The 19,471-nt window shown below is 39.9% G+C and overlaps 1 protein-coding gene across 2 annotated transcripts in view; it reads left to right on the plus strand.

Annotated features, from left to right (window-relative positions):
* The window catches only part of Entrep1 (endosomal transmembrane epsin interactor 1), a 62,858-nt gene that overhangs the window by 32,723 nt on the left and 10,664 nt on the right, over positions 1-19,471 (plus strand). For both annotated transcript variants that reach the window (XM_047525373.1, XM_047525371.1), the window contains 4 exons: positions 6,221-6,331; positions 13,668-13,796; positions 15,495-15,602; positions 15,713-15,846. In XM_047525373.1, the coding sequence (XP_047381329.1) occupies positions 6,221-6,331; positions 13,668-13,796; positions 15,495-15,602; positions 15,713-15,846 (482 nt within the window). The remainder of the gene's footprint in view (positions 1-6,220; positions 6,332-13,667; positions 13,797-15,494; positions 15,603-15,712; positions 15,847-19,471) is intronic.

The following is a 19,471-nucleotide window of genomic DNA, read 5'->3' on the forward strand; positions in this document are numbered from 1 at the left end:
CCCTTGCTAAATATTTGGGGATTCTGAGGAGTAAATACTACTGGGGTTTGTCTTTCTCCTTGCTGTGTGGGATTTAGTTTTCTAAGAACCACTGGGTCAATTCATATTCAGTCTTCAGAAATTTTGCTGTTCTTCCTTTACATTTCTGCATTTAAAATCCTCATTTTATTGCCATCTTAGAGGGTTTCCAGGAACTGGTAGACTAAAATATTTCTCCTCACCTCTCCATTTGAAGCCTAATCAGTGTTAAAACTTGTGCTTTTCCACAGTTATTGGAACTGCTTATTTATTTAAACATGCTCAGTAAGTTTGTCACATCTTGAGCTTGGAGCAGTAGGGAAGTAAGGGACAAAATAAAAATCCTTGGGCAGTAGGGAAAGGTCAGCCTATTTAAAGAATGAAATCTTATATCAAAAAGCACATTCACAATGCCAAGCTGTGATAGCCATAATTATTTAATGGTATTATGCGATAGGGATTATGAATAAATTTTATCAGGTGGGACCAGGCAAACAGAAGGTGATGTTGCCTGTTGGTAGGCTCCTGTCCCCAAACCTTCTTTTATTTAGTCACTTAACTGGGGCCTGGAATGAACTTGGGGCACAATGCAATTGATGAGAGGTAAGGTGAATTCCAAATACTGAATTGAAACACGTAGTATCTTTTGCATAAGGACACTTGGTACCCGCATCACAAAATACTTAAGATTCAAGTTCGCAGCAAATGAAACCAAAGCATAAAAGACTGGAGTCATGTCGCAGGTCCTTGTGAAAGGTCTCACTGCCTGGGTCTTGGATTGTGCATCTTCCCCCTGATGTCCCCAGGTCCGCGTGGCAAGCCCTCCACTTTTTGGCTCCCAGTATGTCTCATGTTTTAAGTACAAGTTCTAAGAAGACATTTTTTGTCAACCCTGGGCTTTTCTGTTTCTTGAGAATAAATCCCAAGTATGAACTGGCTTCTGTAGAATTCAGGGACTACAAAATATGGTGCTCCCTTCACGAGGCAGATGATGATTCATTGGAGGTGAGGAACTGGACTTTAGGAGCTAAAAAAAAGTTAGGTTAAATATAAGGAAAACTTGGAAGGGAAATTGTTATCAGTCCAGCTTCCAGCAGAAAATGGATGGCTCAATACAATTTTAATTTGACTTGGGGCTAATAAAGGGGCAGTTCTCAAAGGTAGGTGCAGCATGTGGGAAACAGAAACTAATAACACTCTCTAAACCTGGAGGGGTCAGAGGTAGTGGCCAGAATCTGGAGGCATGTGCAGAGGACCCCTGAAAGGACATCCGCTGTAACTTTCCATTGAGGGACACTGCCTGTCTGAGGTCACAGAGAAGGAACCAGAAGATTAACCACCCAGCTCTCCTCCCTTCCTTCCCTCTGGTCTTTCGCTGCGGCTCCCCTTGGATTGAACTGAACCGGAGGTCAGAGGACAGACCTGGATGTGTGTGTGCAGAGTGACCTCCTGCAGATGGAGTGGAGGATGGTGAGGACGAGGGAGGAGCCAGGCAGACAAGGGATCCTGCACTTAAGTGTCAGTAGCCCAGGGTGGAGGGAGTCCAGAAGGAGGATGCAGAAATCATTCTTTTTGGAGACATATTGGAAACAATATACTTGTGGACTATCCTTATAATTTGAACATCCTTCCCAGCTGCCTTAAATTCAGGTGTGTCACAAGCAAAAGAATGAATTACTGGTACTAGACTTACTGAAGTTTATTTTGGGAAATTCATCTTGCAATGAGAAGCTGCCTCCTCTAAAAAGAAAAAGGGGAAATGTCCTATATTATTAATGATAAAACTATTCATATTTTGTAGTTTAAAAAGGATTTCATATATATCATTTTGTATGAGTCGTACAGTAATCTTTGGAGGTGGGTAAGAAGATAGACCCATTTAGTAGATGAGAAAAGTGAGTTTCACAGAGGTTGCCTAGGATATTATAGCAAATAAGTGGGAAAGACTGACTTTGAGTCAGATTACCTCATTCCAATTTTCAGGTGCTTTCTACAAAGAGAAACCCAAATAACCTGCAATTTTTTTTTAAAGGCAAGAATGATAATATAACAAATATAAGAGATTCTTCCCTTTCTCACATAATGCTGATTGGGTTATGTGACTGTGATGTCTGTCATTCCCAGCTAATGTTTTCCTGACTTCTCTTTGCAGGGTCAGCATCTGGAAAAGATTTTGATGGAAATTTGGGTCTTGGAAGTTATACCCTTACAACCAGGTTAACGCCACAGGGATCCATTCCAGAGTTTCCTGGCAACCCTAAATGTTTCCCTTATAACTCCAATAGTTTGTAACCTGGGGACCTGAGCTACCCTCTGAAAGAGTTATCCTTGTAGCCTCTGTGTCTGATGTTTGTCCCAGTGGTCTACTCTGGAGTAATTTAGGTGACCAATTGACTAAGAAGTTTAAAATAATAACAATGTTGCCATCTGCATCATGAGAAGTAGTTCATGACAATTCTGTGCTGTATGTGCACCATGGCCCAGGTCCTCATCCTGGGGTTTGCAGGTGCACCATTCTGATGATTTGACCTTGACTTGCCATTGGCAGCTCTTCTAGCTTAGGAGGTGGTCCCTGAGGAACATTCACCTTGTTGTTTGTTGTTCAGACATTTTAGAAAAAGCTCTTTTTCATTATCTGGTCTTACACTCCTGCCTTGGCAGTTGAATTCAGGATGTGCTCTTTTTTTAAAAAAATATATAAGTATAATTTATATGCAGTGAAATCTCAGATCCTTAGTATTCAGTGAGCTAAATTTTGACACCTGGAATCACACATAAAACCACCACCCAAGATGAGTCCTAGGCATTTTGTCACTCATGAACTTTCCCTCATGTCTCCACTCAGTCTCCTCCCTCCCAACACCCCAGACAGGCAACCACCATTCTTATTTCTGTCACCATAGATTATTTTGTTTATTCGTGAACTTGACATAAGTGAAATCACGTAGTATCTGGCTCGTTTGATTTTAGACTTTATGTTGTTTTGACGAGTAGTTTTTTCCTTTTTATTCTTGGAACTACTCCATTGTTTGAATATACCACATTGTATATTCACTTCATTGTATTTTTAAATAAAAATTTTATTTTAGAATAGTTAAGATACTCTAAAAATCCCAAGGCTAATATACAGCGATCCCTATACTCAGAGCACACTGAGTTTCTCCTCCCAGTGGACACAGTACTTTTAGCATGGTACATTAACCACAGTTCATGAATGAATATTGATATGTCCTTGTCAACTGAAGACCCTGCTCTTCAGATTTCCCTTCCTGTTACCTACTGTCCTTCTTCTGGCCCAGACACGTTGTAGCATTTAGTTGTCATGTCTGAGGAGGCTTCTTTGGGCTATTGCAGTTTCTCAAACTTCCTTTGTTTTTGATGAACTTGACTGTTTTGAGGAGTACTTTGTAAAGTGTACCTCAGTTGGGATTACCTGATGTTTTTCTGTGATTAGACTGAGGTTATTATGGATTTGGGGGTAATAAGACCGCAGTGGTAAAGTGCTGTTTTCATTACATCTTATCAAAGGCACTTGCTGTTGACATGACTTACCACCGATTTTAACCTTGGGCAGATGGTTGATGTAGTGTGTGTCATATTTCTGCGCTGGAAAGTTATTTACCTCCTCTTTGCATACTATATCCTTTTGAAGGAAGTCACTTCGTGCAGTCCATATTTTAAGGAGTAGGGAATTGAAAGTAAAGGCATCTCCATAAATTATTTGGACTCCTCCTGCATAGAAGTATATTATATTTAATTTTAATAAATTTAATAATTATATTTAATTTTAATAAACTGACAGTTTTTTTTTAAATTGTAAACAAATGGGATACATTTTGATTCTCTGTACATGGAGTAAAGGCATACCATTCGTGTAATCATAAATTTACACAGGGCAATGTTGTTTGATTCATTCTGCCATTTTTTCCCCCTTCCCCCTCACCCCACCCACCCCTCTTTTCCCTCTATACAGTCCTTCCTTCCTCCATTCTTACCCCGCTCCCTAACTCTAACCCTAAACCTAACCCTAACACTAACGCTAACCCCTCCCACCCCCAATTATGTGTCATCATCTGCTTATCAGTGAGATCATTCGTCCTTTGGTTTTTTTGAGATTGGCTTATCTCACTTAGCATGATATTCTCCAATTTCATCCATTTGCCTGCAAATGCCATAATTTTATCATTCTTTATGGCTGAGTAATATTCCATTGTATATATATACACCACAGTTTCTTTATCCATTCATCAATTGAAGGACATCTAGGTTGGTTCCACAATCTGGCTATGGTGAATTGAGCAGCAATGAACATTGATGTGGCAGTATCTTTGTAGTATGCTGATTTTAAGGCCTTTGGGAAACTGACAGTTCTCTAAAGTGATTGTACCGTTTTCTACTTACACAAGCAATGTCTCAAGAGTCCAGGTGTTCCTCTACCTTACCAACACTTGGTATTATTGACTTTTAAATTTTAACCATTCTAGTTGGTGTGTAGTGGTATCTTACAGTGTTTTTAATTTGCATTCATGATGGCTGATAATGTTGATCATCTTTTCACGTGCCTTTTGGCTTCCTGTATCTTTCTTCTGTGTGCATATAATACCAGTCCAAGTCTTTTGCTCCACATTTTAAATTGGGTTGTTTATTTTTTTGTTACTGAAACAAGGGGTTGTTTATATATTCTGGAGACAGGTTCCTTGTTCAGTATATGCATGAAAATATTTTCTCCTCATCTGTGGCATGCCTACTGATTTTGTTAATTGTATCTTTGGATAAGCTGAATTTAATATCTTGGGGTCCAGCATTGGGAGCGATGGGTCCTCACTCATTTTTGTATGGCATGATGTTAATTTTTAGTTATGAAGGTTAGTAGTGTGTGCTGTGCATAAGGACCATAACCACACTGTTTTTTTCAAGGCATCTTATATTTTGCTATGGAAAATTTCCAAAGGAAAGTACAAGATTTTTCTGTATTGACATTGATTGTGTTGCTGGGTATGAAGATTTCAGATGCATTCAGTCTCTGAATAGCCACTGGCAGTTTGTGGAAATCCATGTGCGAAGATTATGCTCTGTCATTTGCCAACAATGCATCCTCCTTTTTTGGAAAGTTTTGACATCATCACAAATGATGCGGTGCAAGAGGGGACACGTGCTGTCTGCTGTTCACGTCAAGTCCTCTAGACACCAGGGAATCCAGCCTGGGAAACTGGAACACAGCCGTGACCAGAATTTTCCCAAAGATTTGATGATAGACTGTTAAACTTAGCAATAAAAGGAGAGAAGCCAGACTCCTCTGGGAGAAGCAGGAATTCCCCCTAGGAAGGGTGGCATTGTTTGGTATTAAATATTGACTCACAAAATGGATCTGGAGAGATGCTCTCAAGGTCGACTTGGAATGACCACAATAGTTGAAGGCCACGTTTTCTCTATTGGTGTTTGTGAACTCATTTGCCGGCCACCTCTGATGTATCAGCTCTCTGAATTGATGCTTGGTTTCCACAGTGTTAATTATCGGCTCTAAACTTTTATATTTGTTTTTGTATTTATGAAAAGTTTTGATATTCGCAATAATCATCATTCTCAAATTGAAAGACCTGTGTAGCATCTAATGTTCACCAAGTAAATGCTGGCTTCCTGGTTGACTTCTGTCAGTTCTTAATTATTCCAAGTAATATTATTTTTAACTTTGGAAAAAAGTATGCAGAAAATTGTCGTGCACTTCTTTGTATCTAAACGGTCATGAACTATACGAAGATCCATTTTTATTTTCATTTGTATCCTGTGATGTCTGGTCATCATGACTCTGAGATTCTTGGTCTGCCTGTATTCCACTTATAATCTAGAGCTCTCCATTTGTCTATTTACTGTTATTGATCCAGCAAAACTCAGGAAAAGTCAGAATGACTCAATGAGGAAATATCCCGGGCTTCAGGCAACATCTGGAGCAAAGATGAAGAATTACTTGTAAAGAGGAAAAAAATAGGAATGTGAGATTATTGAGAATGCCATGAGAGGTAGTGGCATTCCTTAGCACAATTTTAAAAAATTCTAAAATGTGGGGAAAATGTTTATGAAAGCATGGTTTGAATTTTTTTTAAGTTTTCTCTTGGAAGAAAAAAAAATTATTTTTGTTCCTACCAAACCTTCTTCGTATTTAGCTGTGATCTTTTTCTAACAGCCCATCCTCTTCCCATTTCAGGTAAACCTCTTTGTGTTGCTGTCTGTGGTTTGTGTCCTCCTAAATCTCGCGGGGTTCATCCTAGGCTGCCAAGGGGCACAGTTTGTGTCCAGCGTGCCCAGGTGTGATCTGGTAAGTAGCCTAGATATCACTGTGCATCAGGTAGACCTGGACCCATCTGCTCTTCTGGTGTGACGTGCAGCATGCATAATTGACAACTGTGTAGAAGTGAAGCCTGAAATCAGTAAAAGGGAAGTGGGAAAACAAACGAAAAGCTCCTGCTAATTATTTTACTCGATCATCAATAATTTTTGCCAAAGCAGTGATCACCCACTATAACCCCCAGAACCATAGACATGTCGTGCATCATTAGTTAGTGAATAGATGGGTCATGTCTCCACAGCTGATCTGTCTAAAGAGGAGAAATGGGTATTGCCAGGATCCAGGCCAGTAATCTTTATATGAAAGCTTTGTGGCCAGGTGTGTGTCAGCATTTAAGGATTTTCTGATTTCAGAGGAAAAAATATGGTGCATACACCTTTTATTACGCAGCTTGCCAGTGGAGTCTGGGACAGCAGTCTGTAATCAAGACTTGCTTTTCGAAGCTTTTCGGATTTCAGAATTGTGCATAAGAGGTTGTGGACTTGTAGCATTCCTAATTTAAAAAATGTTTAAATTGTGGTAACATACATATAACATAAAATTGACCATTTTAACCGTTTTAAGTGTACATGTGAGTAGCATTGTGTGCTTTTACGCTGTTGTGCACGCCATCTCCAGAACTCCTCAGCAGGCAACTCTGAAACAGCATCCTCATCTCATCCCTTCCCTGAGTACCTGGCAACCCCCATTCTACTTTCCACTTTCATGAATTCCAGTACTCTTAAGTACCTCATATAAGTTGAATAACACTGTATTTATCTTTCTGCAAGTAATTTACTTCACTTAGTATAATGCCCTCAAGGTGTCTCTGTGTTGCAGTGTGTGTAAGAATTCCCTTCCCTTTTAAAGCTGAATAATACACCATTGTATGAGCATGTGACACATTTTGTTTATCCATTCATCCATGGATGGGCCCTTGGGTTGTTTCCATCTTTTGTCTATTGTGTACAATGCTCTGTGCCCACGGGTGTATAAATATCTCTTCAACGCCTTGCTCTCAGTTCCTTTGGTTTTATTACACAGGAGGGAACCACTGGCTCTCTCTGAACTTTTTAAAGTCCTTCCCAGTAACAGCCGTCTCCCTAAAACACAAAGCAAAAAGAATGGATTCTTTTGAGGTTGTGGTAAATCTCATCTATTTGGAACTTAGTCGTGTGGTGGCCTGATCCTCTAAAAACCAGCAGGATGCAAGCAAACAGGGCTGCCACGTTGCTGCAAAGACTGTGATGAATTTGAAGCCCCTCAGTGACACTCATGACCTTCCCAGACAGGGACACTTCCCAGGGACTCACTGAAAACCTGCTGCTCAATCTTAGAATTCTTCACAGATTCCATAGCTTAGTGACCTTAAATTACAGATTCACATGACTTCTAAGGCCCTACGTGCATTACCTTCATCCTACTCTTGCACCGGAGCAGCTTGCACTCCCTGTAATTGAGGCAAACCCCACATGTTATTTCCTAGGATCTTGCCCTATTTTCTTATTTCTAACAATGGTATCTCTCCCTCAAGGATTCCCTTCCCCTAACCTCCGTTCAAATGCTCTTAGTTTTTTAAAACCCCATTAAAAGACTCTTTCCTTCAGGAGATAGTCCCTGATCCACAGAGAAAATAATCTTCCAGAATATTCTGTCTGTATGTTTCTTAGGCACTTATCTATCCCTTTCTCTTTTGGGCTAAAGATATTTATGTGCCCGAGACGTTTTTTTTTCTCAGTTGGAATCTCCTGGAGGATTATATCTAGGTCTCTTTTGTCTTGGGAGTTTCCAGTAACCCCACACATACTCCTGTACATACAGATTGTTCCCAGAGAAAACTTTTGAACAAAGGTTGGTTTTCCAATTATTAGCCACACAGCAAATGAGAAGGGGCAAAGAGTAAAGACAGACCAGAAGTGGAAAGTAATGATATAGGGAAGGAAAAATCAGGAAAATTGTTGCATGTGTCAGAATTTCCTTTCTTTTTAAGACTGAATATTATTATTTTACATGTCTATGACACATTCTGTTTATCCATTACTCTGTTGATAAACATTCTACCTCTTGGCTATTGTGTATAGTGCTGTGATGAACATAAGTTCATCTCAAAAATATCTTTTGGGGATCCTTTGGACTTATACCCAGGAGTGGGTTTGCTGGATCATATGGTAATTCTCTTGGAAATAGCTTTTTTTTTTTTTTTTTTTTTGGTACTAGGGATTGAACCCAGGGATGCTCACCACTGAGCCACCTCCACAGTCCTTTTTATATTTTATTTTGCAGTAGGGTCTTGTTAGGTTGCTTAGGGACTTGCCGAGTTGCTGCGACTGGCCTTGAACTTGGCAATCCCCCTGTGTCTCTACCTCCCAAGGTGCTGGGGTTAAAAGCCTCCATGGTGTGCTACCATGCTCAGCAGTAATTCTCTTTTTAACTTCTCAAGGAGCCTCCTTACTGTTTTCCAAAGTGGCTGCGCCATTTTACGTTCCTACCAAACAATGCACAAGGATTCCAATTTCTCCACATTCTTACTGACACTAATTTTCTATTTTTCTAATAGTATCCATCCTTTTGAGTATGATCAGGTTGTATCTAATTGTAGTCCTGATTACATTTCTTTGATTGTTAGTGATATTAGCATCTTTTCATGTGTGTGTTTGCCATGTGTATTTCTTTTTGGAGAAATGTTTTTTTTTTGCCCATTTTTTTAGTGAGGTGATTATCATTATTTTTGTTGAGTTATGGGAATTCTTTATATATTCTACATAGTAACCCCTTATAGATAAATACTTTGTATTAAGTGTATTTTGAATTTAAAAATTGCCTCCATAAAACCAAATCTGTGATTATTTCTGATTATATAATTGTAAAAGTTTGAGCAAGTCATGGAAGTATAGACCAGAACTTAAGAATCATTAGAAGTCCCAGTATTCTGGGGTAGCATAATTAGCCAATAAGCTTTGTTTTATGCATCTTTTTATGCACAAAATATACATAATTTCCTATCAATGGGATCATATCATAATTATTGTTTTTCATTAGGAAGATTATTTATAAAAGAAGTAAGTCTTTTGGGAAAGGGAATTGTTTCCTCTTCCCTTTCCTTCTTCCCCCACATCATTCACCTCCATGGTAACAGGTTGGGAAATTTCTTTTCATAAATATGTATTGGGTGGGTTTTTCATGATTTTTCAAGAATGGGATATATTGCATATGCCTCTTTACAACTTTTTTTACTTAAAGATTTATCACATAAAAATGGATACAGATCTAACACCTTCTTTTACTTTTATCAAATTAGTTCTATTTTGTTGTCTATTGGCTTGGATTTGGGCCACTGGAAACAATCAACACCATTCCACATCCGGATGTGGGCTTTTAGTCCTGAGTGGAATAAGCTTTCAGAACATGGGGTTGTTCTAGCAGTGTATCTTTTCTTTTGCTTGTCTAATTTATTATAAATTCAACCATCTTATGACTCTTTCCATTTTTTTTTAGAGTGAGGTAAAATTTACAGTGAAATGCACAGATCTTAGTGCACAGTTGACTTGAGTTTTTACCCAAGTTATGTACTCATCTTGACTCCAGAACATTTCCACATCCCTAGAAAGTTCTTTGGTGTCCCTTCCAGGCAAGCTCTTCTCTCTCATAGGCAGTCACAGTTCCTATTTCTTTCACTCTAGACTAATTTTGCCTTTTTCTTGAGTTTTATATAAATGAAACCATATAGTGTATACCTTGTTATGTCATACTTATTTTGCTCAGCATAATATTCCTGATACTTATTCATGATCTTGTACCTTTTCTGGCAGAGCAATATTTCATTGTATGAAACTACTACAGTTCATTTTATCCGTTTTCCTATTTTGACGGACATCATTTGGTTTGCAGCAAGTTTGGGGGTACTATGAACAAAGTGGCTGTGGACTTTATTGTATAGTTTTTTTTTTTTTTTTTTTCCCACATAAACTAATTTTATTTATTCCGAGTAGATTCTTGGGCATGGAGTTGCTGGATCATGTGTCAAATGGGCTTAACATTTTAAAAATCTGCTAAACAGTTTTCCGTACTAATTATGTGAAATAAATATTTTTCTCTAGCTAGTTCCTTTATTAAAGGACTTCATCTCACATTTCCCCCAGTAACTCTCCACATCTCTACCAGCAAAAGTTTCCTCTCTATTTTTTTTTTAATTGTAGTGCTGGGGTTTAAAGGACCTCATGTATTCTAAGCAAGTGCTCTACCCCTGTTCTATATCCCCATCCCTATTTTATTTTATTTTTTATTTTGAGACATAGTCTCACTCAATTGCCAGGGCTGACCTCGAACTTGAGATCTCCCTGCCTTAGCCTTCTGAGTCCCTGAGATTATAGGTATGCACCACCACACCTCAGCTTTAATTATTTTTGCCAGTTTGAACCAGCTAAAGCGAGACCTCATAGTTACTGTAATTTAATTTGCAGTTCCCTGATTGCTGAAGGTGACATCATCTTTTTTTTTTTTTTTTTTTTTTTTTTTTTGGTCTAGCTCTCCAGAATATTCTAGTGTGTAACTAGGGTTGAAAAACCACAGTGTTAGAGGATAATAGGAGGAAGATGGATCTAACAGAGGCAAGTAATAGTATCAAGGTTAGGTGGGTATTCATCATTTAGCATTGAGGAGATTTCTTTGAGGGTTTGAAGATCAGTGAAAAAGACTGAAGAGAAGTAAAAATGAATCTTCAGAAATAATGGGCAGAGGCGGGTTTAAAGAGGGAAGTGAAAGTATTAGATTGTCCAGGATCAGGAACAAGAAACACCAAATGCACCCTTGCCTGCAGTGATTTTTGCAAAGAGCCTGAGGGCTTTCTTGTATCCAGTGGGCTCATTAATTGGTATGCATGATTATTTTTATGATTAAATTTGCAGATGTTCTTGTTTAAAGGGATGAACTTTCCCTCATCTGGAAAGTTTTGCCATCCATCCTGGTTTACGCTAAAGATTTTGGAGTGATGTGTCTGCATATGTGAAGGTCGGGTGTTAAGTGAGTCCTGGAGCCACCTGTGCAGAACACACAGACCTGCTTCCTCACTTAGCTGAACATCTTGCTTCAAGAACTGATCCTGTGGAAAGGGAGTACTTTGTAAGATGACACCTAGAATTACCCAGGGGTGAGGGAGGCTTTAGGCAAGGTCTGGAGGCTTGTTCCAAGGAGGAATAGAGAAATAGAAATCATGTGGAGTCATATTGGAAAAAGTGAGCCTGGATCCTGGTAGGGAGGCGAGCAGGAAGGAGGCTCCTGTAACATCCTTTAGTGCTTATTTGTTATAACCCGTGTTGTTAGTGTTAACACAGAGACTGCTCATTGGTTCCCTCCTGCCTAGACTCAGCTTAGAGCAAACCTGTGAGAATGGCCAAAGTAATTTTTCTTTAGAGGGTACTATCAATAGTGTTTTCTTTAGAAGACTAGTATCAATATTAGCAGCAGGATATATCTTCAAAAATCGTGAGACAGTGCTGGAAAGATTGTAATACAAACAGCCTGTGCCTCTGTGTAGGGGATTATGGATCTAGGTTTGGAGACATGGCTGTGGTAAATAGTCTTCATAGACACAGCAGGAAAGATGGAGACCAGAAGGGGATGAGTTAATAGAAATTATGGAGGCCATCAAGGTAACTGGGGTTGTCATTCCTTGCACCAGAGGCAGAATTTATATCAAGATCTGATATAATAATGCATCCCTTTCAATATAGTCTCAGAACAAAGGATCAAAAATGTTTCAGAGTCCATGGAGCTCTGGAAGAAACAAAACTAATCTATGTGGAAAAAATTTGGGAAGCTGGTGACCTCTAGGAAGGTAGGGGCAGAGGTTGATGGAGAAGGGCATGAGGGGCTTTCTCTGGAGATGGCAATGTCCTGTATGTTGGTAAGGGTTCGGATCACATAGGTGTATTATTTCCCCCAAATTCCTCAAATGGTACACTTCGGATTCATATAATTTTTTGTGTGTAAATTTTACCTCAAAATAAAAATAAGCTATAGTCCTTCTGCCCCCAAATATTATGCAATCTAACACAACATTTTTCCTTGGTTTCCTAGAAAGCTCAAATTATAAGGAATCAACTTTTCTCTTTTGTAAAATACTGAAATTTCTTAACTAGAGATTAAGAATCTTATTTCAATAAGAAGGTGCCTCCTCCATTTAGCAACTACAATAGTGTGAATGTTCAGTCATTCTTAAGGATTCCTGAAGAATCTTGCAGCTAGTGAAATTAGAGCTGCCTAATTAATTTAGCAATTAATTAAAGAGGTGTAGAGCCTTTCCTTTTAGGCAAAAATAAAACCAACTTCAATAGTTCAGGCAGCGGAACAAGGGAGAATAAACCTTACCCTCCGATTATGGGTCTTATTGGCCCAAATCTGCTGTTACAAATTCCACAGCATGGACTCAAGAAAATCTTGAAAAGTAACTGAAAGTTCGCAAAGCATCTCAATAAAAATGGATGAGGTTATGCATCAATTGCCACTTCAAATAACATTTTCTGCTTGACCAGAATACAGGAGAAATTTGAGAACTTTAGATTTTGTTTAACAGGTAACAACTATGGCTACTTTGAAAATGTGAACAGGAGTTCTTGCTAAGCCTACTTGGTCTACTGTAGTTTGATATATCATGTGCTTGTTTCACATACATGGTGGATTGGACTTCCCATCTTCTTGGAGTTAGACGAGACCATTTGATTTGCTTTGGCAATGAAATTATGAGTTCAAGTGATGAGTATCAATCACAAGAGGAAGCATTAAAGTAGGGTTGTGAGATTCAATAAGTAAAAATATAGGATGCCCAGTTATATTCGAATTTTGGATAAACCATTAATTTTTCAGTATAAACATGCCTCATGCAACATTTGGGACATACTCGTACTTTAAAAAATTGTTGTTTTAATTCAAATTTAGTTGGGCATCCTGTATTTTATCTGATGATCCTATTTTAAGTGCCACTGTGTCATTTATCGTGTGCTCTCCATCTGTTCAGCATGTCATTCATGCCATGCCTTTGGGATGGTGGATGTTCCATCGATCTGAGTCCCCAGGGGAATATGACAAGCAGAGCCCCCTACTGACCAGCTGTGGACTTGTACCATGTATGAAAAATAACTTCTGTTGGTTAAAATACTGAAATTTTGGTTTTGGTTATTACTGCAGCATAACCTTGCCTATTCTGACTGATTCAGGTAATGTCTGACATGGAATTATGCCATATCTCATTCTGTAGGATGGATGTTTTGTGGTGTAGGAGAGAGTTTTTTAGTTCATAATTAAATTATTGTTCTACCTCTTTTCCCTTAAGGTGGACTTAGGTGAAGGCAAGATTTGCTTCTGTTGTGAAGAATTTCAGCCAGCCAAATGCACAGACAAAGAAAATGCCTTGAAACTCTTTCCAGTTCAGCCTTGTAGTGCTGTTCACCTTCTCCTTAAGGTATGTTGAACATGTTCCAACCTCACCAAGAGATATACCATTTAACCCTCAATGAAGACAAAGGTACTTGAAATGTTCCTATCCTGTCCCCCTCTCAAATAATTAAGCTGCTGATAGTAGATATGAGCAACCCCTTCATTAGTGGCTCAGAGGCAGAATTGAGTGCAGAATCACAGATTATTGTGATTTTTAAATTGTGAACTTCAAATTCTTGAACACAGAAAGTTGTGTATTCAAGAATTGTAAGTTAGCAAAAAAAATTGGAAAGAAACCAAACTATACATATTAAGTGTGCACATGCATACATAGTGTAACTTTTAGCAAAGCCTTCAAATTGCATGCTCATTGTCATTGTTTTCATGCTCATTTCTTAGCAAGAATGAGTTTGGGGGCTTTGTTGGGTGCTGTCAGTGTGTCACACATGGACTAAGGAGACAGGTTAGCCAGAAAATACTGGAGAAATTCAAGTACTAGTTTAATAGGTAACAACTACAACATGGAAAAGAAAATTTAGTAACAGACAACAAATAGTCAAAGAGAAATACAAAACTATCTTTTGTTAGAGGATTGGATAAAAATTGTGTCCAGTGAGTGACAAAAATCAGTTGATGAACCTGAATCATTGTTTGGATTATTTGCTGCCAATAGTTTTCTTTCGATCTTTGTTTTGGTTTTATTTTTTTGTTGTGAGGAGGAGTCTCTAAGCAAAGTGAGAGAACTGTTTGTAGCTGCCAGCCCTGGGTTTGGTGAATGTAAAAATGGCCTGCTTTCTTTGGCTTCTACATATTTGATGGCTGAGTCACAGCCAAACTTTCTGAGCCAGGACTTAACTTGGGGAAAGCCCCACTCAGAAGCCAGGACTGTAGCAAAAGAAACTTTTGGAATTGCCTTCGCTGCTGTGCTCAGAGGAGAGAAGTCCTGTTTACACTCTGGCTTGGCCCCTGCTGTGCCTTAGTTGGGTGCCTGGAGCAGCACTGCCAATTGCTCCTGAAATAGAATCAGCGGCCACAAATTCAGCAGCTGTGCTGTCCTGGTGGGAGGCTGGGAATCACATCCCTGGGAGCACCAATTTCAGAAGATAACTTTGCTGCTCCCCTCAAAGGTGTGTTTCTAGATGGAGTTCTGGTGCTTGCAAAAAGCAATACCATCATCCTTTGGTTTTGATGGGGGATTGGATCCAGGACCCCTGAGGACACCAAAATGTGTGATGTCCTAGTCCCTTATATAAAGTAGTATAGTATTTGCATTGAACCCACACACATCCTCCTGTATACTTCAAATCACCTCTAGATTATTTACTATACCTAATACAATGTAAGTATTATATAAACAGTTATTGTTCTGTTTAGGGAATAATGGCAAGAAAAAGTTTGTTTTTCTGAATATTTTCCATCCTCAGTTGGTTGAACCTGCAGATGTGGGACCTGAGGATAGAAAGAGCCATCTGTACCAGGTCTTTCGAGACAGGGATGTTCTGAGATGAGTTTTAAAAATTAAAAGATACGCACTCTTGCAGGAGGGTCATAATAACAGCCAGCCTTTATTTTGGTGCCTTCTGAGAACCAGACCCATCTCAAGCTTGTCTTCTTATGAGCCTTGTCTCCCTGCAGTGGTGCGCTTATTATCAAAATATGTTTGAACTGTATTGCGGCCACCTGCACTCAGTGCTCAGTGGCAACGCTGTATTTTGTGTTCCAGAAAGTCCTCTTCGCCCTGTGTGCCTTGAACGCCCTGACCACCACTGTCTGCTTGGTGGCCGCAGCCCTGCGCTACCTGCAGATCTTCGCCACCCGGCGATCATGCATCGTAAGTCTAGTCGGTGCCTGTGTCCTTGGAGCCAGCCCCTTTGCCCTTTTGTGTGACCCATTGCTTGTCTCCCTTTCGCCCTTGTGCTGACTCACCTGTCCTTTAATCAGGATGAATCCCAGATGTCTGCGGAAGACGTGGAAGACCACGGACGCATTCCAGACCCAGATGACTTCGTGCCGCCTGTGCCTCCTCCCTCCTACTTTGCCACGTTTTACTCCTGCACGCCACGGATGAACCGCAGGTATGGGCTCTGCGTCCTACTGTGGGGTCTGCTGTTTGAAGATGGAGTCTCCAGAGGTCATAGCAAGACTGTGACTTTTCTTGGAAATATAGATCGGTAGTGTTGTTTTTCAGGGTTCTCAATTCTCATTGTCTCTTTTCCTCTCTTTTGTCTGAGAAAAAACTAATGAATTGGAAGAAAAGTCAAACCTTGACCTAAAGATATACTTTTTCAATTTCAATTAGCTTCCTAGAGTAAACTGACACCCAGGGAGATAACAGCTGTAATTTGACATGATTGAAAGTCACTGTTGCCCTGGAAACGCTCCCAGTTAAACCAAATCAATGTTTCATAATAACACCATCAGCAGGTCCCAACAAACGTGAAATTCTTCCCAGCCATTAAGAAAAGATTAATTCTTAATTTCGTCACCCTAGTTTAGGAAAATAGACACCTTATTTTCTTTTTCAAATTCCAGCCGAGAAATTGACCATCTTTTTTCAAATCTCTGGAATTACCATTTGTAGAATGAAATGCCACATGTGTTTGGTTGTTAGTGACTTCTAGAAATGAACCTTTTAAGAGAATGACTTCATTTATTCATTCAGCAAACATACAATAAATCCTTGGCTGCTTGCTCATTGCTGTGTTGGGTTATTGAAATTCAAAATGAGTTAGACCTACTTCCTCCCCTCCAATCAAGGAACTCACGCCTATGTCATTAGAATGTGTGTGTTGGAAGGATCACAGTAGTAATCAAAAGAGATAGTTGGGGTGCACAGAGGAGGTCTGCCCAACCCAGAAGAGTGAGATGGGTCAGCCAGTGAGGAATGGCTTCCTGGAAGAAGTGACCTTAAGCTGAGTTTAAACAATAAGCAAACTTATACTTAAGCCCCCCAAGAAAACTCTCTGAATTGTGCAGAAAGATAGTGTCTTCAGCTTGTTATCCTGAGGGCCATGCATTTAAACTTTTGAATCTCTGTAGTACATGTAAAGTTAGCAAACCATTTTGGTGCCAGGCTTGTGGTTTTTGGAAAAACATTTTCTAAAATTCAGGGCAGCAACTATATATGACTTTTCGAATAGGTCCCACCAGGCACTGTTAATGCTCTTCGTGACCTGTCCTAGAAGATCCTGAACCCCCTCACTGCTCTGCCCGGGCAGAGGCAGCAGTGATCACAAGCTGGAGAGGATGGACAGATGGCTTGGGTCAGCCATGGGACAGCTCAGCTTCTCTTTGAGGAGTAGCTGCTGACATTTCTAAACCTCAGGGACAAGGTAGCTTCTATAGTCTTGCAGAAAATGAACCAAGACATACAGTTGCTGGAACTATAGCAACAAAACACTGATTCTTTGGATGCCACTGGACATATTTGCTAAAACCATTGCCTGGTCCCAGGATGTCTATAGAGGGCACACTGGAGGACAGTGAAAATAACTGTTGCTTCATCGTTAGGAAGAGAGATGCCATCCTCAGTAAGAATCCTGGCTCTCTGAGCTTGCGGGTGAGCACTTGATTGACCTCAGAGGAGGCAACAGACAGATTTGATTTCCTGCAGTGGCAGAAAGGGAGAGTGACTCATGTGCTTCAGGAGTTGTACTGTCCAGCTCATGTCCTGCAGTCTCCCCACCTTGCTTTCTCCTTTTCCTTTCTCTTCTCTGCTCTGCCATCTTGATGCTTGTCAGTGTGAATTTCAACACAGTGGGTAGTTTTATATTTATTCTTCTGAGTCTTAAGACAGCCTCTGGTCAAATCCAAGTTGGGAGAAGACTGACATACTTCTCACCAAGGACTTTACCATTCAGAACTATCCAGAAAGTGGTGGGGCAGTGGGGGTTGGTGGACTCAAGCAAAATTCCCTTATGAGGAAGAAGACCCACCCAGTCTGGAATATATACCTGAAGTTCTAGATCAAATCACCAGTGGGCAAACACCCTCATTTTCTGCATTTTTACAATATCAGAGTGCAGTGCACATTTCTGTTTAAAATGACTGAACTTATTTATATTTACTTATTCTGTCAAAGGTATTTTTAAATTTGACTGAATCTGCTAGATTCACAGTGTAAATCAACTTTATAGACACTAGCTGTTCAGCCTCAGTTGATGATTGTTCTAGCAGGTGGGCAAGGATATGCAGGAATATTTTTGTCCATACTTCCACAACCAGGTATGTCAAGAGTTTTTGCACCATAGAGACCATCCATTTCCTGTAAGGTATTAAGCCCTCTCAGAAGAGGTTTATTTATTTAACTTCTATAAATACAACCACTTCAGGCTTTGGCATCTCCTTGAGAAAGGGCTTCTCAAGTTACTGTCATAAACAGAAGTCTGATTGCAGTTGAGGCTTCTGTCCAAAGATGGCTCTCTGCTTTGCGAATTGATTCGTAAGTAGAGGAGGGAGCTGTGTACCCCTACTCTACTACTCTAGGCTGTCCCCCATTCTCAGAAGTTGGCTTGTGCCAGGAATCAAAAAGGCAGCTGTAGTTCTGCCTCCATGTGCCCAGTAACAGCTTTCCTGTGAACAGGTGAAGATCATCCCTTGGTCAAAGATGCCTTGGTTGCAGCATCAACCTGGGGTGAGTCACCGAGGCCTAGTTGTAGTGCAGAGTAGAACATGTTTCGTGTGATCTGTTTGAGTGACCTCTTCATTTTCAGGTCCATGAGCACAAACCAATGACAGTTTCCTAGAGACTTCATGATGAATGTGAAAAAGCCCCGTCTCTGGACCCTGAACTTGTCTCTTGCCACTTCTGAGCCTCAGTTTCCTCATTCACCTGTGTTATCACACAGCTGCTGGGAGGGCAGTTAAGAGATAATGTATATAAAAAAAATTTCTTAAAACAAAAGCTTAGACCACTTTTCTTAGTCCGTATGTGCTGCCATAATAGAGTAACACACCCTGGCAATTTATAAAGAATAGACATTTATTCTTACAGTTATAGAAGAACTGTATCAAGATCAAGGTGCTCACAGGTTTGATCTCTGGTTTCAAGATGGTGCCCTGTTGCTGTGTCCTCCAGAGAGAAGGAACATTGTGTCCTTGAATGCAGAAGAGCAAAAGAGAACCTACTCCTGCAAGCCCTTTTTATTGCAGCATTAATCTATTCATGAAAGCTCTACTCTCATGAGCTAAACAACTCTCCAGAGGCTCTGCCTCCCAACACTGTTGTATTGGGGATTAAGTTTCCAACACGTGAATTTGGGGGGAACACATTCAGGCCATGCCAGTAATGTTCTACTGTTATCATTTGTGAGATTTAAAATGTTCTCAGTATGTGTCCTACTCTTAAGAAACATTGAGCTCTTAATCTTATCTGGCAGCAGTTTTCTAAAGACCTTCATTCTTAATAAAAATTTGATTAACTTTCCCAGATAGAGCAGGGCTTTAATCTCAACCACCGTCCATTTCCTTTGGCCAGTGGTGCTTAATCCTGACTATGCATTGAAATCACCCAGGAGCACCGTACACAGATGGGAACCTGAGTATACCACAGACCATCAGAGCAGTTTCTACAGGCAAGGCCTGGGCCATTCTTGATTGTAGAACTTCCCGAACTGATTCCAGTCCATCACTAGGGTTGAGTCATAAGGGAGTACAGCAAAAACAACCTGCCAGTGTATGGCAACTTGACTCCTTATTTAC

The sequence above is a fragment of the Sciurus carolinensis genome, chromosome 14 (assembly GCF_902686445.1).
Source record: "Sciurus carolinensis chromosome 14, mSciCar1.2, whole genome shotgun sequence".
NCBI classification, from domain to species: Eukaryota; Metazoa; Chordata; class Mammalia; order Rodentia; family Sciuridae; genus Sciurus; species Sciurus carolinensis.